General features: G+C 44.1%; 1 protein-coding gene across 1 annotated transcript in view; it reads right to left on the bottom strand.

The window, feature by feature from the left end:
* Window positions 1-22,564, bottom strand: part of LOC113902123 (multidrug resistance-associated protein 4-like) — a 113,722-nt gene that overhangs the window by 44,331 nt on the left and 46,827 nt on the right. The window contains exons 12-19 of the mRNA XM_027557077.1: window positions 21,412-21,603; window positions 16,598-16,692; window positions 16,288-16,374; window positions 7,219-7,315; window positions 3,187-3,384; window positions 1,717-1,857; window positions 928-965; window positions 139-233 (exon numbers count right to left, since the gene is read on the bottom strand). Of these exons, the coding sequence (XP_027412878.1) occupies window positions 139-233; window positions 928-965; window positions 1,717-1,857; window positions 3,187-3,384; window positions 7,219-7,315; window positions 16,288-16,374; window positions 16,598-16,692; window positions 21,412-21,603 (943 nt within the window). The remainder of the gene's footprint in view (window positions 1-138; window positions 234-927; window positions 966-1,716; window positions 1,858-3,186; window positions 3,385-7,218; window positions 7,316-16,287; window positions 16,375-16,597; window positions 16,693-21,411; window positions 21,604-22,564) is intronic.

Here is a 22,564-nt window from a genome sequence, read left to right as displayed (position 1 = left end):
AGTGACCCCATGGACTGCAGCCTTCCAGGCTCCTCCATCCATGGGATTTTCCAGGCAAGAGTACTGGAGTGGGGTGCCACTGCCTTCTCCATAAACACTTTAGACTCTGCTATAATGGAGCAGATGACGCAACTTTACCTGAATAAACTCCTAAGAACCAGTTCAGAACAAACATTACATCTGTGGCTTCTTCTACATATGTCCCAAAATACAGGCCACTTTGTACATTCGCCCTATGAAACAGGGAAGAAGAAATATTACACTATAGATTATATATAGAATTTACACAAATATCAAAAATTTTACCTCAATTCAAGAAATGTATTTTATGCTGTAAAGTGTTTTCCAGCTCACAAGACCCTGTGTGTATCTCCCCTTTAAAAATCTGAATCAGTTTTCAAAACTGTCTGTGAAGACAGACTTAGAAAAGGAACTTACAGTTGCTGAGGGGAAGGATAATTAGAGAGTTTGGATGGTCATGCACACATTGCTAGATTTAACAGAGGTAACCAACAAGGATTTATTGTACAGCACATGGAACTCTGCCCAGTGTTATGTGGCAGCCTGGATGCGAGCAGGGTTTGGGGGAGAATGGATACATGCATATGTATGACTGAGTCCCTTAGAAGTTCACCTGATAGTTCACCTGAGAGTTCACCTGATAGTTCACCAACTATCACAACATTGTTGATCGGCTATACTCCAATACAATATTAAAAGTTCAAAAAAAGTAAAAAAAAAAACTTTCTGTGAAGAAGCTGCTAGAGGGAGGGACATGGGAGAGATCACAGGGGGATCACACACCACCCACAGGAACTTTCATTTTTCTTCAGGGAAACTACGTGAGGGTCAGTCCCCCTGACTTTGTGGGAAAGTGAGGCTTTGTATAGACTTTCAGCACTTTCAGTCAAACCAGGAATCACTCACCAGTTTAAAAGCCACCAATCCTGCAGGACGTAGGCAACCTGGAGCAGGAAACAGCAGTCATTCACACACTGACATCACTGAGCCTCACACCCCGCTCACTAGGAAGGGGGACGGAAAGGCTCCAGAACATGGAGATGGTCCTTCCAGCTCAGGTCTGCACCAAGCTCCATGCCCAGATGACCACAGGTCAGGGGAGAGCATGTTACAGTTTAACATGTTTAAAAGAAACCCCCTTTTCCCTAGAAGACTTTGCTCCCCAAATATAATGTATTTCAATGCAAATCCAAGTAGACTGTGAAAGGCAGTAATAACAGTACAAATGTTAGGATTTTTCAAAGCAAAAAGCTTGACAGGTACAGTGATGGTCAGTTCCAGTGTCAGCTTGGCTGGGCCAGTCTCCAGTGATTCAACCAAACACTGGTCTAGATGTTGCCGTGAAGGTAGTTTGTGGATGTAGTTCACATCCTTCATCAGAAGTTAAGTAGAGGAGATCACCCTCAACACTGTGGTTGCCTCATCCAGTCAGTCAAAGGCCCTTAGAGCAAAACCTGAGGCTTCCTGGAGGAGGAAGAAATTCTGCCTCAAGACATCAGGGTCAGCTCCTGCCTGAGGTTCCAGCCTACAGGCCTGCCTTTCTGATTTCACATTCACCCAGCTAGATCCCACAACCTCATGAGCCAATTATTTGAGACAAATCTCTTAATACACAAAAATAATCATAAAATGCAGTATAAATAGTATGTAAATATCAACCTGGGTACACAAATCAAAATAAACGCCCTTACGTACCTGAGCTGCGATGTTTACTAGAATAAGGAAGATGATGACAGACCAGTGAGCACCAGCTGTGAAGTAACTTGCATAGGTCTTAAAATCCACTTTTCTTTCCAACTGGTCTTCTAAAGGTAGTGTAACCTGTATGTTCTCAGTCTAGAAGGGAAACATGGCAGTGAGAGATGAAATTTTATATAATGAACCCCAAATTTCAAGAGTTCAACACTGCCCTCCACTGCAAAACTGTGGGGAAACAGACACATCGCATACACTGGCAGGAGTGTAGGATGGTCCATCTTCTATGGAGAAGGGTGTGGGAATATCTAGCCAAATCACATATGCATTTACCCCTGGACACAGCCATCCTACTTCTAGGAATCTATTAGAAATAAAAGAATATCCTCACAAGGTTATTCACTGTTGGGTAGCTTTGCTTAAAATAGATCATGGCTTTCAGCACACACACAACAAAATCAATTAATGTGTAAATGCAGAAGTTTGCTCTAAAATAACACACAAAATGATATGGAGCTAATATATCCCTCTAGATGACTTGTGTCACTCAATGATAGAAACAGAGAACACAGGCTCAAAATACTAGCCAAATACAGTAAACTGAGATCACAGAGAGGGCTGGAATAATCAGTTTGGATAGCACATTGCAAACGTATGATCTGAATCTATTTGATTCTGAAATTTCAGAGTGATTCTTGAGTTTAGAAAGTTAACAGCTAATCCCAGTAATTATCAGAATCAGCCAGGCTCCTGGGTTTGGATATCAAAGAATATCTGTGTATTTTAAGGGAGCTCTAGTATATTTCTGCATTTCTGTTTGGAGCACTTAGAATGCATTATAGAGTCACGGGAGCCTAAAATGTTCTACTCTACCCTGGCCACTGGATCCAAGGTTGATAAGATGTGGTTGTCAGTCTTCAAGGGGAAAAAAGGAGTACGGGAACTAACACCGAAGTGTCTATCATGTGTCAGGTCCTTTGCACGTTACCTCTGACCTATCACAAACCATCTGACACCAAGGCAAAATACTACCATTAGTCATATGCAGTGCTAGAACATTCCAACATACAGGAAAAATAGATGATTTACTATGGCAACAGCAGGACTCAGTCTAAGGTAGTCTTCACATTAAGCTTCTGGATGCATAAGGGAAGTTGGGAGCCACGAGAGCAAGTAGGACACAACCATGGTAAACTGAAGAGTTCTCAATCAGTGTGAGCCACATGTACCCAGAAATGCACAGCAGTGCACCCACTACTGACCTCCATAAGGTTTTCCAACTACACCCAAAGGAGAACCACAAACAGGCTTGCTCCCTTCATGCTTTCCCATGAATTCCATGGAATAAGACTTTGGGAACTTAAGGGTCTACTTTGGGAAAAATGAAGATATCATTAGAGAAGCAGACTGAAGGTCCATGAAGCCACCAAGAGCAGAAAGACCAGGGCACACTGATGGATAGAAACTCACATCTTGGTCTTCTGGAGCTACATCCTTCCATGAGGTTCTAGGAGACTGTAGAGACCAACTCAAAGACTTGGAAATCAGAGTGGGAGTTCCTGGAACTGGAGATGGTTCAGATTGCTTATTCCCGTTGTCAAAAAGGGAAAGAATATCTACCCTAGATTTCAGGAACTCAGAGTAAGTCCCCCTTTTCACTGTTTTGCCCTAAAATAAAAAAAATTGAGAGGAATTAATTTACATTTGATAATATTAAAACAAGTTAAATACTAGTCAAGAAAAGTTATGTGGCCTTAAATTGTGGTTTTTGTAAAAAAAAAAAAAAAAAGATCCCTGAGTCTAGAAGTCTTGTTGAAAAATCTAGTTCAGTCAACTCAGTATAGAACTGAGCATTGTGTTCTCTGCCAAACCCTGTGTTAGGTGCTAGGGGATATGAAAGAAACATGTGCTTTTGTGTTTAAAATGCAAGTCATTGACATAAGTACCCTGGGCACTTGGGGAAGCAAAAAGCACAGAGTTTGGTGTAAGGATCAGCACAGTCTCTACAGACAACATGGGAATTGAGAGAAGCCTCCCTGGTGGCTCAGAGAGTAGAGAATATGCCTGCAATGTGGGAGACCTGGGTTCGACCCCTGGGTTGGGAAGATCCCCTAGAAGAGGGCATGGCAATCCACTCCAGTGTTCTTGCCTGGGAAATCCCATGGACAGAGGGTCCATGGGGTCACAAAGAGTCTGACATGACTTAAATGACTAAGCACATACAGCACATTATGTGAGAAGCAGAATTTTTAAAAACAGTCAACTGGGGAAGATATTCCAGGAAAGAAATTTAAACTTAACCCAGAGGTGGGGACCAGCACATCTGCATATGGGTAAGAGTCTCTCATTAAATCTTCACTGACCACTGTCACTGTCACACTGTCATGTGCCCGGCTGGGATAACAGGAACCAGTCCCGGACAGAAAATCCAAGAGAGGCCTCTCCTTGGTCTACAACTGTCCCCAGACACTCAGCAAGTTTCCAACTTAAAATTCAATATTCCACCTCTTAAAGTAATTAAACAAGGAGGCCATGGGGCTGGGGTGGCTCTAAAGCCTTGGCAGTCTGTGTCCACAAACCAAAACCTAAGCCAGAATCAGTGCACTCAGATCCGACAGAAAAACTTAAGACCAACCAACCACAAGCAGCCAACCAGCCTTCCCCAAAACAGGCAACTGCTTAAGCTATAGCCAATCTCATCATGTTCTTCGAACATGAGTGACAGATCCTTGCACAGTTTCCCTCCCTTAGAAAGTCATATAAAAAATATGTTTCACTATTTTCTGACCCCTAAGCAAGACACACCTGAATCACTCAGTGGCAAACAAAACATATAGGAGAAAAATCCCAGGATGCAAAACTCATCAAATGCAAGCAGCTCTGGTCAACAGTGGTCAGATGGAAGACGACTCTGGACCCTGGTTGGGACCCCTCTCACCCTTTCCCCTGAGGTGAGCCAATGGGAGAAACCCAGTAAAGCATCTGGATACCATCTGATACTTCAGAACTAGAAACGTATGTAGGATATGGTGTGTCTTGTTCCACTTGGGAGGCAAAATTCATACACCTCTTCAAGGAAATTAGTGCTCACCACTTGATATCTGTAATATACACAATGAAATGACTGGTAGTACAAAGACAGCAATTTCACTCAGCAGCCAAGCACTGACAATTCCAAGGGGACAAGGGAGCAGCCATCCCCCACTCTGCTGTGAGAGACGGACAAAACAAACACTAAGGATGGACCCCACTCATGCAGGAGTATTCACCAGTGGACAAATAGTTGTTTTGTTAGTAGTAAAATTGGGGGTAGTGTCCTCAAAGGAAGTAATAAGGGGACCCTAAAACATCTAGGGATGGAATAAATAGGTTATTCTCTTGCCCACTGATCCTGTGCTCATAACACTGTCAACACTGGGATCTGCACACTAGAATTGCACTCTCTGCACATGAAATCAACTGCTCTCAAGCTCAGAAAACCTTAACCACCACCCCCTTCCCATTCCTAGAGGAGCAGGTAGGAGTCAACACATGGAACTGCTTCCAGAGAGACAGAGTTCTGCATTCTAATAATCTTTCTTAGAGCAGAGATTCATTTCTTAAGTCGAGAATTTGACCAAGAGCCTGTGGAACAGTCAGGGATTAATGACAAAGGTGCTAAGACACAGAGGCAAACAAGCCAAGGAGTGAAGCATCAAACGACCTCTAAGTCTGAATACTTCTCACTACTCTCCACCCCACCCCCAACCATGCTAGGAGTTGTGGGTTGGATGGTGCCCCCTCCTCAAAAAGATAAGTTCACACATGACACCTGTGAACATGACCTTATTTGGAAGCAGGGTCTTTGCAGATATAATCAAGTTAAGATAAGGTCACCCTGGAGTAGGGTGACCCTATGTCCAATATGACTGATGTTCTTATGAGACTCAGACAAACATGGGGACAATGACCATGTGACATCAGAGGCAGAGACCACAGTGCTGTAGCTGGAAGCCAAGGAACACCAAGGAAGGCCAGTGAACACCAGAGGCTGGAGGGAAGGAATCTCCCCTGCAGCCTTCAGGAGAGCATAGCCATGCCAGCACCTAGATTTGGGACTTGTAGCCTCCAGAACAAGGAGACAATAAACTTCTGTTGTTTTAAGTCACCCAGTTTGCGGTGCTTGGTTACAGCAGCTCTAGAAACTGATACTCTAGCCTGAGCCCACACTTCTGTCTCCTCAGCTTTACTAAGATTCCTAATTACTTCTTCTGTCACCCCTCCAGTGACCATCAGAGGAATCTTTCAAATCCACATCAGATCACATCCCTCCTCTGTTCTGGACCATCCGATGGCTTCCATCCCACAACCGCCCATTGTCCACTGCTCAGAGACCAGCTCCCTTCTGTCCCCTGCTCACTCTCCTCAGACACTCTGGTCTTCCTGCCATTCCTCCAACCTGCCCAGTCAGCTCCTTCCTTAGGGAGTCTGCCTTCCTTAGGACCCCCTGCCTCAGACCCCCCTCCCCCAGGTGACAATGTGGCCCCCACCTTCATGTCACTCAGACCCCGTAAGGCACCATCTCTTCAGGGAGGCAGCCAGGATGTTAGCCCACCTCTCTCTCTGTCACATCCTCCCCATAAGAACAGGAGCCCAGTGAAAGCAGGGCCTTGTCCTCCTGTTGCATAGGCTCCCACACGTATTGGGCACATAGAGACCTGGGCAGGGGGACCAGCAACTGGTGACACCAGCAGAGTGGGCATCTCTGACCTGAGTGCTTGGATACCCAACCTGGCTTCTGGTGTTAATGGAAGATGCTCTTTAGGCAAACTATGTATAACAATCACTTAGATACAATCAGATGTTAGTATCTCTAATTTCTAAGTGATACATTTTGACTTAAGTTGTGAAAGGAAAATGAAAACTTCTAAACAAAATTGAATCATTATCCTTAACAGATTTCATCAGAACAGTGACGATTTAGTAATACTGTTGCACTTTTATATACTTTAGGGTTTATGTGACTTAGAGTATAGTAGTGACATTTCCTGCATTGGGGAAGGAAATGGCAATCCACTCCACTGTTCTTGCCTGGAGTATCCCAGGGATTGGGGAGCCTGGTGGGCTGACATCTATGGGGTCGCACAGTCAAACATGACTGAAGCGACTTGGCAGCAGCAGCAGCAGTGACATTTCTGGACTTACCAGGTGGTGCCAGTGGTAAAGAACCCGACTGCCAATGAGACAGGATTCAATAGCAAGAGACTCGGGTTTGATCCCTGAGTCAGGAAGATTCCCTGGAGGAGGCCATGGCCACCCCCTCCAGTAATGTTGCCTGGAGATTCCCATGGACAGGAGCCTTGGGGGTTACAGGTCTTTGGGTTCATCCTCCAAGGCATGAACACCACCTACTCTGAGAAGGGGGTGATTACCATGAATCCAAGGAGAATGACCTGTGGGGAGGTCTGTTCTTCAACACACCTGAGAGAAAAGCAATTCCCCAGACTTCTAGAAACCACTTACATCTTTCAGTATCAGAATCTGACTTGCATCTTCTAGGTACTGCAACTGATGAGTTACTAAGATTGTGATTTTCTCCTTCAAGGCCTGACGAATACACCTACAAATGCAAAAGGCACAGTATGCAAATGCACATTAATGGGGTGCTTCAAACCGGAAACTTATATTTTGAAAAAAATAAGACAAAGACTACACAGTAGTCAAAAATCTGCAGTTTAAATACCAAATCAATAATAAAAATTAAGCATAAGTCAATTAATCTTACTAGGTTCTTACATTTATCCCCAGTAAATTTGAACCTAACTCATCCCCAGTAAATTTGAACCTAACTCTGACTATGCCAAAGCCTTTGACTGTGTGGATCACAATAAACTGTGGAAAATTCTTTAAGCGATGGGAATATCAGGCCACCTGACCTCCCTCTTGAGAAAACTGTATGCAGGTCAGTAAGCAACAGTTAGAACTGGACATGGAACAACAGACTGGTTCCAAATAGGAAAAGGAGTACGTCAAGGCTGTATATTGTCACCCTGCTTGTTTAACTTATATGCAGAGTACATCATGAGAAATGCCAGGTTGGATGACGGACAAGCTGCACTCAAGATTGCTAGGAGAGAAATATCAATAACCTCAGATATGCAGATAACACCACCCTTATGGCAGAAAATGAAGAATAACTAAAGAGCCTCTTGATGAAAGTGAAAGAGGAGAGTGAAAAAGTTGGCTTAAAGCTCAACATTCAGAAAACTAAGATCATGGCATCCAGTACCATTACTTCATGGCAAATAGATGGGGAAACAGTGGCTATTTTGGGGGGCTCCAAAATCACTGCAGATGGTGATTGCAGCCATGAAATTAAAAGATGCTTACTCCTTGGAAGAAAAGTTATGACCAACCTAGACAGCATATTAAAAAGCAGAGATATAACTTGGTCAACAAAGGTCCATCTAGTCAAGGCTATGGTTTTTCCAGTGGTCATGTATGGATGTGAGAGTTGGACTATAAAGAAAGTTGAGAGCCAAAGAATTGATGGCTATTGAACTGTGGTGTTGGAGAAGACTCTTGAGAGTCCCTTGGACTGCAAGGAGATCCAACCAGTCCATCCCAAAGGAGATCAGTCCTGTGTTTTCATTGGAAGCACTGATGTTGAAGCTGAAACTCCAATACTTTGGCCACCTGATGAGAAGAGCTGACTCATTTGAAAAGACCCTGATACTAGGAAAGATTGAGGGCAGGAGGAGAAGGGGACTACAGAGGATGAGATGGTTGGATGGCATCACCAACTCGATGGACATGAGTTTCAGTGAACTCTGGGAGGTGGTGATAGACAGGGAGGCCTGGCATGCTGCAGTTCATGGGGTCGAAAAGGGTCGGACATGACCGTGCGACTGAACTGAAAAACTTCTAAAAAGTAATCCAATGAAGGAGGGGCACCAATAGCTAAGTTTTGTTTTTTTTTCCCCCTAAAACTCAGCTTAACAATTATTTACATGTTTCATAAAGAAAAGCAACTAATACTGAGATTCCTAAATTTGACTGAACTAAAATACTATTTCATCGCTATGTGGGAATGAGAGAAGAGGGATCTATGTCATATAAAAATGTGTACATTCTAGGGCAACTTTCTACATGATTATAATCAATTATGTAAATATTAGCAATGAAAAAACTAATAGATTCTCTGTAATCTTTGCCACAGTGCATTTGCTAAACACTTGCTCCCAAAGAACGTTAGACAGAAACTAAATCCTACTGTGGCCTCCATCAGTCTCTGCAAAATTCCCAGTCCCAATCAGGAAGCAAGACTTCTTTCATTAGGACTGAACACCTTCCAAACATGAAAATAAAAGAACAGAACCCAAATGGCCCCAATCAAAATGGAAATCATCCAACAGCTCAGAGCACCCACCAGTTCTCTATAGTCAAAACCCCCCTCACTATTCAACCTTAAATTTTTTTCATAGAAAAAAAAAAATACAACTGCTCCTACCTTTTAAAAGCAGACCCCTAGGAACTCAGCCCCAGTCTCATCCCACAGGGTCCACAACCCCTCTAGGGAAGCGAGCGTCCAGGTCTGGCACCCCGCTGACCATGGGCAGGGCTCCAGGCAGGTACTCTGGGAACCTAAGCCCCTTGCAGAGCAAATCTCAAGAGCATGGGCCACACCTCAGCCTGTGAGCGAGTCAGATGGAGAATCTGGAGGCAGCAGGCTGCAGCTCAGTCCCTCTCAGGAGTCTGACGATGTCAGACAAGCAACTAAACTTCATTTTCTTCATCTCAGAACGTCAGTGACAACTTCATCCACATGTTCTGAGAAGTCAAACCACCAACACGCTCAGTAAACGTCAGCCCCCTTCTCCGCTCCTCCCTAACCACAAGTGGCCCTGTGCTTTGGACTCAGGACAGAGTCCTAAGGGGACACTCTGGACACTGGGTCTGTGATCAGAATCAGGACCCCAGGACTCAACACACAAACCATCGCTTCATTAAGTCCAAAAGGATTCATGTTTACCCTTTAACATGTGTTAGTTCAGTGTTCATACTAAGTTTCTTGACTAACACTTTTTTCAGATTTAGTACTAAAGCTTTTAAATAGAATTTTTTTTTTCTCCTTAATTCATAATTACCTGCCAGTAGTCTAGGAAGGCATATGTTAATTAAATCTAATGGGCTGTAAAGTCCAAAATAGACCAACACAAAAGTTTTAAATTGTTTTCTTCTTAACATTCCATCACAGATGAGGTAACACAAATAATTACAACAAAGTGATCAGTTGATGGCTTTGAATTTTTCCTAGATAATGCTTTTATCCAAATCATTAGGAAAATACACTATTTTCCAAGTTTTTATTTTTTTCTTTTTTTAATTTTATTTTTAAACTTTACAATATTGTATTAGTTTTGCCAAACATCAAAATGAATCCGAGTTTTTAGAGTAAAGATTTCCAAGTCATGCCGTAGAAATTACTGAGCAGCAACCAGTTGTTTAACTGCTATTCCTATATAAAGGCTGTGTTAATCCTATAACCCCACGTATAATCCTATATAAGGGCTGGTCCCTGACAGCTCAGTTGGTAAAGAATCTGCCTGCAATGCAGGAGACCCTAGTTCAATTCCTGGGAAGATATGCTGGATAAGGGATAGACTACCCACTCCAGTATTGCTGGATTCCCCTGTGGCTCAGCTGCTAACCTGGATTTGATCCCTGGGTTGGGAAGATCCCCTGGAGAAGGGAAAGGCCAGCCATTTTAGTATTCTGGCCTGGAGAATTCCATTGACTGTACAGTCCGTGAAGTCGGACTATACAAAGAGTCCGACATGACTGAGTGACTTTCACTTTTCTGGGGAGACACGGGAGCCCTGAGACTCTCTGGGAGAACATCCTGGAAAAAGACACAGCAAGTGCAGGGGTCATGGGACAGAACACGCTGGGCTGAGGCGCCTTCCTGCATTCATAGCTTGGGGGCAGGTGAGGGCACTCATAAATGGTCAAGGGCATCCACTGAGGGCTGTGGGAAGACAGAGGGCAGGGGCGCCCCCTGGAGGAGTGGGAGGGAATGGCAGGGCCACCTTCCTTCTGTGCCCTGTGCACTGCTCCCTGGCTCTGGGACAGAGGGACCAATGTGCACAGACAGAGGGGGTGAGAAAGGACCCCACAGAGCCCGCACAGCCACACACCGAGTGGGGGTAGAGCGGGAAAGGCTGCGGGGGCAGACGGCAAGGAAGCCTGTTCTCTGTCTGAGGACCTGGAGCTGCTTCCCGAATGTGAAGAGGGGTCTGAGAAGGGCTGGAGCAGGAGGGTGAGCTGTGTAGACAGCAGCATGTGAGTCTGATCAGGACAGAACTGAAGACTTGATAATGCAGGAGGTGGGGGTCTGGAATGTGGGGCTGAACCAGAACAGGATCCACAGCTGGACACAGGTGAGAGAGCATCAGTTCACCCAAAGCCACTCATCTTCTGTGGGTGACAGAATCCATTTAGTGTTCACAGCATAATGTAAAACTCACGAACCTTAATGACCTTCCTTCATAACTGAAGGAATCTGTTCATCGTAAGTAGAAGTGTGATTGATTCACTTTTAATACAAAATCCTTCACATGACTAAGCTTCCACATGACCACCATCTCTCACAGCATATTGTTCGTCCAGTTCCCTAGCTTGAGAACACTCTCCAACTGCTGCTGAGTGATTTCCTAAATTGCTTTTATATTCTCTGCTTTTGCTTTAAATCACCATAGAGAATGTGGTTCTGATTAACACAACTGTCTTAAGTCTGCTTCTCTCAAGAATATATCCAAAGTGGTACACCCAAAATATTTGAGAGGATTTTATAAATATCTCCTGTCTTCAAAAAAGAACTCAAGAGAACTTCTATGATCAGCACACTGTACTTCACACTAATTGCCTTCCCCTGTGACATGGATGCAACAGCCAGTAGCATCTGTTCCCGCCTTGATGGGGAAATTGTGCAGATGTTCACAAGATGGGGTGACACACATTTGTGAGTTCAAGGTCGGGTCCTAGGAATAAAGAGGCTGAGATACTCACAATGCCAGGAGGGTGGGGGTAGGGAATCACTGTCATAGCACTAGCTCCTGTCACTGAACTCATGACAAGACACAGGCACTTCTCTAATGAAAAATTCATCAAGTCATGAACAGGAGAAGGTGGGAGGTCAGATCAGAGAACTGGAGGCCACGCCATGTGTCATCTGCCCTGTTCTCTCATGTTCTCAAAGATTCAGTGCTACTATGCAGGTTTGTATAAGTGTTACAATGTATATAACATGAAATTTACCATTTTAACAATTTTAAGCATACAGCCCAGTGGCACTAAGTACATTCACATAGTTGTGCAGGCATCACCATCATCCATCTCCACGACTCTTTCATCACCCCAACACTGAGCACGTTTTACACCTGGGCAGGTTCCACCAAAGACTAACGACCCCTGCTTAGAGGACATGGAATCCCAGCTCCTCATATCCAGGGCTCTGAAGTCTCTTCACTTGGCTATCTCTGAGATTCCCTTGACACTTTAACCATCAGTTTCTTAGAATTTGGTGACAGGGACTTTAAAGAGTTAATCATTACCCTCAATTATACTGGACCTAATCTAATCTGACTGGTGTGCTTAGATGAAGTGGAGACTAAGACACAAGGACAGAGACACAGGACTGCAAATCAATGAAGTTGGAACACACCCTCCCTCCATGCACAAAAATAAACTCAAAATGGCTTAACGACTTAATCATAAGATGTGATACCATAAAACTTTAGAAGATATTAGAGGCAAACATTCTCTGACATAAATTATACCAACATTTTCTCCTAAGGAAATAGAAATATAAGCAAAAATATACAAAAAGGGCTTTCCTGGTGGCTCACTGATAAAGAACCCATGTGCCAATGCAGGAGACATGGTTTCGATCCCTGGTCCAGGAGGGTCCCACATGCCATGGTGCAACTAAGTCCATGCACCACAACTACTGAGCCTGTGCTCTGGGGCCCAGAAGCCTCAACTACTGAGCCCACACACCCTAGAGCCAGTGCACTGCTCAAGAGGAGCCACTGAAATGAGAAGCCCACACACTGCAACTAGAGAGAAGCCCCTGCTCATCACAACTAGAGGGAAACCTCCACCAACAAAGAGCCAGCACAGCCATAAACAGATAATTATTTTTAATTAAAAAAAAAAGTAAGCAAACAGGACCTAATCAAATTTACAAGCTTTTGCACAGTAAAGGAAACCATAAATACAATAAAGAGACAACCTATAGAATGGGAAAAAATACTACAAATAATGTGACCAACAAGGGCTTAATTTCCAAAATATACAAACAGCTCATATAACCCAACAACAACAAAAAATCCAATCAAAAACTAAACTGCCTTTTTTTTAGGCAGAAAAACTAAATAGACATTTCTCCAAAGGACAGACACAGATGGCCAAAAGAAGCTCACCATTGTGAATTATTGGAGAAATGCAAATCAAAACTACAATCTGGTATCACCTCACACCAGTGAGAATGGCCAGCATTAAAATAACAGTGGCTGAGGGGGAATGGAGTAAAGAGAACCCTCTTACACTGCTGGTGGGATTATTAGTTGTTGCAGGCATTATGGAAAACATTATGGAGATTCCTCAGAAAACTAAAAACAGAATTATCTTATAATCCAGTAATCCCATTTCTGGGCATATATCTGGGGAAAACTATATATCAAAAAGACACATGCAACCCTATGTTCATAGCAAAACTATTCACAATAGCCAAAACATGGAAATAACCTAAATGTCCATAGACAAATGAATGGGTAAAGAAGATGTGATACATATAGACAATGCAATACTACTCAGCCATAAAACAAAAAGAAAGAAAGAATACCATTTGCAGAAGTGTGGATGGACCTAGACTTTATCATACTAAGTGAAGTAAGTCAGAAAGAGAAAGATATCACGTATCACTTATATGTGGAATCTAAAATAAGGCAAAAATGAACCTATCTATAAAACAGAAACAGACTCACAGACAGTGAACAGACGTGGGGTTGCATGGGTGGAGGGGGTGTGGGGGAGGGATGGACTGGGAATTTGGGGTTAGCAGATGCAAACTGCTGCTGCTGCTGCTAAGTCGCTTCAGTTGTGCCCGACTCTGTGTGACCCCATAATGGACAGACAACATGGTTCTATGGTACAGTGCAGAGAACTATATTCAGGATATTCAATATCCTGAGATAAACCGTAATGGAAAAGAGTATTAAAAAAGAATGTATAGCTGTGTATAACTGAGCCATTTTGCTGTACAAAGAAAGTAACACAATATTGTAAATTAACCATATTTCAATAAAAATTTTTTTTTAAAAAAGGACAGAGACACAGGGGTGCTCGAGGACAGAGGGGAGACCATGTGAGGACACCGTGCGGTGGCCGCCGCAGAGACCAAAGCTGCCCATGTGCTGAACTCCCAGCCTCAAGAACCCTGAGAGAATCAATTTCTGTTCTCTAAGCACCTCCATCTGTGACAACTTGGTAGAGTGAATGTTTTTGTCCTCAAAATGCATGCATTAAAACCTAATCTTCACTTTTTTGGTATTAGGAGGTGGGGCCATCAGGAGGTGATCAGGTCATGAGGGTGGAGCCTCCATGAAAGGGATTAGTGTGCTGATAAAAGGAACCACAGGGCTCCCTCACCCTTCCAGCATGAGAGGACACCAGAATCAGACCCTCACCAGACGCTGAATCTGCCAGCACCCTGACTTGGACTTTTTCAGCCTCCAGAACCGAGAGAGATAAACTTCCATTATTTCTAAGCCACCCAGCTCTGGTTCCTGTGAGAGCAGCCTGGATGGACACAATCCTAGAAACTAACATAGGACCTGACAATGAGAATTCCCAAACAGCTTCTCTCTGCTGAACACCCCACCTCCTCCAGGTGAGGACATGCCTGCTGTCCTCCTCACAGCCCTGCTTCCTCCTCCCATCACACCTGAGCTTCTCCTCTTCCTTCAGCAAAGGACTGGGTCCTCTTCTCAGCCTCCACACACACCCACCCAGCCTGAAGGCCCCCAGGGCACTGCCCGCCCAGCTCCAGGCACAGGGAGCTTTCCAACTTCAGTGAAAGCCTCCAGCTGCCACTTCCATTTCCATTTAGTACTTCCTACCCTGTATGGAAACTTTCTAAACCGTGATTCTGCTGAGCTTTCCCAGGCATCTGTGTTAACAAGCTCCACATAGAGACAGGTTCCTCAGAGGCAGGAATGAGAGCTGGGTGTCCTAGTCTCCCTTATTCGGCCCAGTGTGGTCCTTACCCTCTCCTGGCTCACCATCCTCCTTGTAAACTGAGAGGTTTTGCGTAGGAACATCTGTAAGGACATCGATCTCAGTGTATACAGCAGGACATTAATAAGTGCAGCTGGAAGGCTCGTTGGCTTTACAAGGTGAACGACAGCAAGGGAAGTAACTGTGGGGTAGATGTGGAGGCTGTTTCAGAAAAAGAAAATTCATGAGGCTTTCAAACAGGCCAGTCTAGACTCTACCAGAGGCCTCAGTCAGCGTGTGTTAGGACAGAAAAGCATCAGAGCTCTTCTCCTTCAGGAGTTCTGTGGCCAAGAAAGAGCCACTGACAACAAATTCCAGAACAAAGTGAGAGTCAGGACTTTAACCAAGATATCGAGTTTCAAATTCAAGGTTACCCTACATGAGGGTCTAAGTATTAATTCTAGTAAGAATCCATTGCTCCTGCTAAGTTGCTTCAGTCATGTCCGACTCTGTGCGACCCATAGATGGCAGCCCACCAGGCTCCCCCGTCCCTGGGATTCTCCAGGCAAGAACACTGGAGTAGGTTCCCATTTCCTTCTCCAATGCATGAAAGTGAAAAGTGAAAGTGAAGTCACTCAGTCGTGTCCGACTCTAGCGAACCCATGGACTGCAGCACACCAGGCTCCTCCGTCCATGGGATTTTCTAGGCAAAAGTACTGGAGTGGGGTGCCATTGCCTTCTCCGAAGAATCCATTAAGCAATGTTAAATAATCGAATCATATTCAGATGTGAAATAAATCATTTGCAAATTCTAGTCTTTATTAAGTATTTCCAAACCAACAGATTAATTAATAAGCATAAACAAAAAGTCTTTTCAAAGAAGTCCTATGTCAGTACTGAAAATTTCACTTCTAATGTGCCTTGAACACACGATGGAGGAAAAGGGCTGGTTACCAGGTTACCAAGTCCTACTCTCTGATTTAAAAATGTTACATTGCCCTTCTTATCCCTGGGGTCTGGATCCATCAACTACAAGTCATGGAGGAATCTGCCATCTATCCCTCACTCCCTAAAGCATGGACCCCACTGTCCTCCACACAGTGGAAGCACCTGCTGTATTTTCCTGTCCTGACCTCATCATGATATAAGATTTCTCTAGGATGGATCTTCTATGGAGGGAAGGGAGTGGAGAGAGGAACACCAGGGCAGAGGGAGCTGAGTCTCCTGGAGCACAAAGACCTTCCTGAGCTCCCTTCTCTGATCCCTACAGGGTTCCTGAAAAGAAGAAATGATATAAAACAGGTGCAAACTCACTGTTCAAACAAGTGCCTGCTGATTCCTGCATCCACTGCGCTGAGCGGATCATCCAGGAGGTAGATGTCTGCGTCCTGATACACAGCTCTAGAAAATGTAGAGAGACGTCAAGAGAAGACACTTCACACTCCCTGGGTCTCATCTCTGAATCATGATGGCGTCCAACAACTTCATGTTCCTTCCTGGAGCCCAGGGAAAGGGCCAAGACCCTGCTTCACACAGGCCTACCCAGTGAGCGGGGTCTACCTGCTCATGTCCACTAGGAGCCGCAGAGGAAGAGGAGTAGGATGGCAACTGAAACCCCATTTACCTGGCAAGGCTGACCCGGGCTTTCTGGCCTTCACTCAGCGGGGTTCCTCCATCTCCTGTCACAGTTAGATCTCTTTCCTTCAAATTCTGAAAATCCTGTATGAAGATAGAAAAGGGGAAAAAGAAAAACATTTAAAATGTGTTCTCCTGCCATCCTAACCTTTTAGCATAAGTTCTTCATACAAGTGTTTAATCAACAGCAATGGGCTTATTTCATAGTGACTATACTGTAACCAGGAAAATTAAACTCTCAGGGCTTTTCACTTGTTTTCATTCTGTATTTTTTCAAAGCATTTATGCATTTTACCACTTTAACATGTATTTACTGAGGATTGAATATACACCAGGCACCGTTCTGGGCACAGTGAATTCATCCATGAGAAAACAGAGCCCTTAGAATTTCTTTCCATGGTGGGAGGTGGGTGATATGGAAAATTAACCTGAGCATAAGTATCCAGGACAAGAAGGAAAAGGAAGCCAGCTCAGGGGGATGGAGAGTGAAGGAGGGAAGTGAGTCCATACTGGATTGGGAGGGCTCTGCTCAGAGTGGGTGTGAGCAGATCTGGGGGTGGGGGGTGGGGCTCAGGCAGACCTGGAGAGGCTGCTCCTCACAGATGAAGGGGTAGGTGCAGGGACCACAGGGAGATGCCCAAGGTGTTCAGGACAAGGAGGCAGGAGAGCAGAGCAGAGTAAGAATGAGGGGAGTGAGGGCAGAGACAGAGCAGGAGGAGCCTGGGGGCACTCCAGTAAGAGGAGGAGGGGGAGGGGAGGACTGACATGGTCTGAGGTTTACAATGAAACTCCTGTGCTTTGCAGAAACCAGGCAGTAAGTGGGAAAGGGTGATGGCAGATACAAGTGAGGACATTACTGGAATAAGCTAGAGAACAGTGGGAATGGAGAGACGGGGTCACACTCCAGACACATTTGGAAGGCAGAGTTGTGAGACCTGCTGACAGGATGGGTGTGGGCTGTCAGAGGAGACTGTGGTGTCTGGGGTGAGGAGGGGGATGGACAGGGTCTCTATTTACTGAGCTGGGGAAGATGGGGGAGGCAGGTTTAGGAGACATCACTTGTGGACAAGCTGAGACGAGCTCTCGGTGATGTCATGGTGCAGCTGGACACGCAGGTGAAAAGGTCTGTGCTAGAGACACAGGTGTGAGAGCTGGAGGCCCAGGAGGTGAAGGCACAGGACTTGTTTTATCTCAAGTTACCAGTTGTCCTGATCTTGGTCTCTGCTTCTCACTTTCAGAGAAGGGATAACACCTCACCAATGTCTTCACAGTGATACTTAAGGCAAGTCATACAATGACAGACAAGGTCTGTATAAGAAATGAGAGCAGAAAGAGTAGGTTGGGCAGGAAAACCAGAAGGAAAGAAACAGTCTGCTCAATGTACACCAAGCATATCAGCTGGACTAAACAGATGCTTATCTGTGAAAGCAGGAAAATCTCAAAAGTTAAGAAGGATATGAAGCTTTGACTTGAGAATCTGGGAATCTACCATAAGTTATATTTGAATATTATTTAAGAAGTAAATGGACAAATCAGTCTATTTTCCCAAGAGTATCTGGGGAAATTTTTAAAAAATGACAACAATATCCCCCAAATGACAAGATAACAATCAGGTTTAAGTTACACAATTATTATGTTAGAAATCTTTGAATTATCTACTAAACCCCTCAGGCATCAACCTAAGATACACAGCAGTACCTTTCTGCAGATGATGTGCTCCCTCTGTCTCTACTTTAGCAAATTTGGGGAGAAAGCAGGTAGCACACTGGAGTCTGCATGAGAAACAAGTCCTTTGATCTCCCTAAGTCTCACATTCCTCTTCTACAGAATGTGCTACAAAAACAAGAGTCACTAAACTCAAAAGTGAGAACACCCTCTATAAATGGAAAAAGGACTGGAATTGATTGTAACTTGCTACTGGTGGCTGATGCCTGTTTTCCCATCAAACCAACAGTGGGACCACATTCACAGTGTGGGTCATAACATGCAAAGCACATGACCATAAAGAGAAGAAAGAGTGTCCATCATAACCCTCCCTGACAGGCACACAGACACACAGGGTCCCTGCTCACTCAAAACTTAACTGGGGTACATCCAATGAAAGGCAGCAACTGATCTGTCATGAAAATTCATCATTATTTTATTTTCTTTCTTTGACAAGTTCAGAAGTTATTACCATCTCTTGATTTGGTTTTCATGAACAACAATGAGCCACTTTAAATAGGTTCCCAGACCTACATTCATGCACACACACACACACACCTACAGAGTTATTGGCCTCTGTTTCACTGTTGAAGTCCTTGCAAACTGTTCCACTCAGCTTTTATGCTTTGATTCTACATTGTTTCATTTTGCTTAACAAAATAGTAACACATCATAGCACAGCAACCTTAACTATGTTCTAGAAAAAGCACCTAAATCCACACATTCACTTAGCACAGTTAGGGCACAAGAAACAGGCTCTCTCTGAGTCTGGTAACAAGACTGCGACTGCATTGTTGACTCTGAACATTATTTATGGAGCAGCCCCAAATGAGAAAACCATTTCACAGAATTTGCAACAAAATCCAAGTCAGGCTAAATTTCTAGCCACCATTTTCCAATTAGGTTAAAGGGAAAAGCCTGACTTGAGTATAGACTACAATTCCCCCCACTGACAGAAAGGTGTTCTTATTCACGTTATTTTCCTTTAAGTTTCCCCAATTCTCACTGAACAGCAGACACACGCACTAGAGGCAAACTAGGAAATGGCAAAGCAGATTTGATGCCATCCATCCAGAAGCACATCAAGGGCCCTTCAGCAATGGTGGAGACTTACAGTAGAAGCATCACCAAGCAGACTGCTGAAATGGTAAATGTGGGCAAGACGTGAGGCCCTGGCAGAGGAGGGCTGGACTTGAGAGTCAAGCAGCAGGAGCCCTGCCTTCCTTCACAGCTTTTCTTCCATGTAGAATCACCACTCCTCTCACGGCCTGTCAATATCCTGCCCATTTTCCCAGGCTCAGCCCAAGCACACTCTCCCATGGAACCATCCTGGATTCATCTCTACCTGCTGGATTCCTAAGGCTCTGTTTACATCTCTCATCTCTCATGAAGGACCATCTTATTCTGCTCCATCATTTGTACACGTGTATATGGCTTCTCTCAGGCCCTGGGGGGTAAGATCTGTGCACCAAGCTCTGTGCTGGATCCTGATGCTGATTATCTCTAATCCTCACAACAAGCTAAGAGGAAGCACTGGCCCCATTTCACAGATGAGGAAACTGAGACTAAGTGAGGTGGTATCACTGGTCTGAGGATGGTCAGCTGCTAAATAGAAGAGCTGAAATCTGAATCAGATCATGTCCTTTCAAACCACTTCATAGCCTTTTGCTCTTTCACATCACACGGCCCAGGGGGTGACCGAAGATTATATCTGAAATGAATGCAACACTAAAATAACTCAAGTCTCGAAGGCCTCTATACCTAGACACAGAAGGATCGTATTATCTATGATTGTCAAGGCAACCTGAAAAGAAAATGGCCAAGTTGCCAGGAGTGGGTAAATATGAGATGAAAGTATAAACTTACAGGCGTCCAAGAGGGCTTTGTAAGGTCAAGCAATATATATGGGAAAATATCAAACTAGAATTTATCAACATGATACCTGTAACTAGGTAATGCCTAAAACTTTTTAAAGTCCTTAAAAAATTTTTTATAAAACTTGTTTATGGCAAATAGATGGGGAAAAGGTAGAAACAGTGACAGATTTTATTTTCTTGGGCTCAAAAATCACTGCAGACAGTGACTGCAGCCATGAAATTAAAAGATGCTTGCTCCTTGGGAGAAAAGCTGTGACAAACCTAAACAGTATACTAACAAGCAGAGACATCACTTTGCCAACAAAGGTCCATATAGTCAAAGCTATGGTTTTTCCACTAGTCATGTATGGATGTGAGAGTTGGACCATAAAGAAGGCAAAGTGCCGAAGAATTGATACTTTTGAATTGTGGTGCTGGAGAAGACTCTTGAGAGTCCCTTGGACTGCAAGGAGATCAAACCAGTCCATCCTAAAGGAGATCAGTCCTGAATATTCATTAGCAGGACTGATGCTAAAGCTGAATCTCCGATACTTTGGCCACCTGATACGAGGTGCCAACTCATTGGAAAAGACCCTGACACTGGGAAAGACTGAGAGCAGGAGGAGAAGGGGACAACGGAGGATTAGATGGTTGGATGGCATCACCGACTCAATGAACATGAGTTTGAGCAAGCTCCAGGAGATGGTGAAGGACAGGGAGGCCTGGCCTGCTGCAGTCCATGGAGTCGAAAAGAGCTGGACAGGACTTAGTGACTGAACAACGACAACAATGAAGTGTTTACAGATGAACTAATCTGAGGTCTAGGATCTGCTTTAGAATACCGGGAGATGGGGTGGGGTGTTGGGTGGAAGGGTGGCACAGGGAAGGGGTAAAGACCTAGCAAGACTGACTACCAGCTGACCCTGGCTGAACCTGGGGGTGGGAACATGAGGGTTCATTACATGGTGCTCTCTTCTACAAATTTTTGTTACTTGTGCATTAAGAAAAGAATCTAAAAGTAAATGATACTTCACCAAATGAAACACAGGCATTCTGTGACCATCATTATCACACCAGAATTAAAACAGCAACATATATGACTGCATACTTATGCAAAGTCCAGCATAAAGCAACAAATAAGACCTTTCAAATTAAAAAAAAAAAAAGAACTTTTAACAAACCTTAGAGCTTAAATCAATGTTATCATAATTTGACCACATGCAACTCAAGAGTCACTACTCACCTCTTCCAAAGCACAAGCCTTTATTACTTCTTCATATCGTTCTTCTTCATATTTCTTCCCAAATAAAATGTTATTCTTCACAGTTCCTGGAAACACCCAGGGCTGCTGAGAAACATATGCGATCCTCCCGAGCACGCTGACCTTCCCCTGGCTTGGGGGCAGCTCCCCCAGAACAGCACTTAACAGTGATGACTGCAACAGACGGGAACACACACAGGTGAACAGGGTGCACTCAGAATGGAACATGCCCCGCAGCACAGCCGACCCCACCCTGGCGCTTGATACATGATATCAGAAGAGTATAAAGTACAGTTTTGATACTGCAGGAAAAAAAATTGGAAAAGAGCCATTATTGGTCACCATAAACTAAAGGTTGATAAGCAATATTAACACGATAACAATCTACTCTGCCTGAGTTCCCTCAGATGAAATGCTCTACTCAGCAAAGACTAAGAATGTTTAACATCCTTCACTAGCAGAGCAGACTAGCAGGACGTATATTTTCTGTATCTGATGTTTAATGCAGTTGCTCCTGCATCTGGGTATCTTTTATTTGACAAATAGTTGTTCTTAAAAAGCTATGTGGGGCTTCCCTGGTGGTCCAGTGGTTAAGAATCCACCTTGGATTGGGGGAAGGGATAGTTAGGGAGTTCAGGATGAACAGGTACACACTGCTGTATTTAAAATGGATCACCAGCAAGGACCTACTGCACAGCTCATGGCACTCCATTCACTGTTACATGGCAGCCTGGATGGGAGGGGATTTGGGGGAGGATGGATGCATGTGTATGGATGGCTGACATACACCCTTCACTGTTCACCTGATACTATCACAACATTGTTAACTGGCTACACCCCAGTACAAAAGGAAATGCTAAAAAAAAAAAAAAAAAACAATAATTATATCCAGATAACAAACACTGAAAAAAAGAAGAATCCACCTTCCAATGCCATAGACTCTGGTTAGATCCCTGGCCCCTGGTGGGAGAATTAATACCCCACATGCCCAGGGCAACTGAGCCTACATGCCACAATTAGAGATGCTATGCACTGCAACAAAGACTCAATGCAGCCAAACACATAAATAAGTATATTTTTTAAAAAAGTAAGAACTATGTGTGAAGAATATATCCAAAGATTATTATTTAAAACA

Source organism: Bos indicus x Bos taurus, chromosome 12, assembly GCF_003369695.1.
Source record: "Bos indicus x Bos taurus breed Angus x Brahman F1 hybrid chromosome 12, Bos_hybrid_MaternalHap_v2.0, whole genome shotgun sequence".
NCBI lineage: Eukaryota > Metazoa > Chordata > Mammalia > Artiodactyla > Bovidae > Bos > Bos indicus x Bos taurus.
This window is presented reverse-complemented; position numbering and strand designations above follow the sequence as displayed.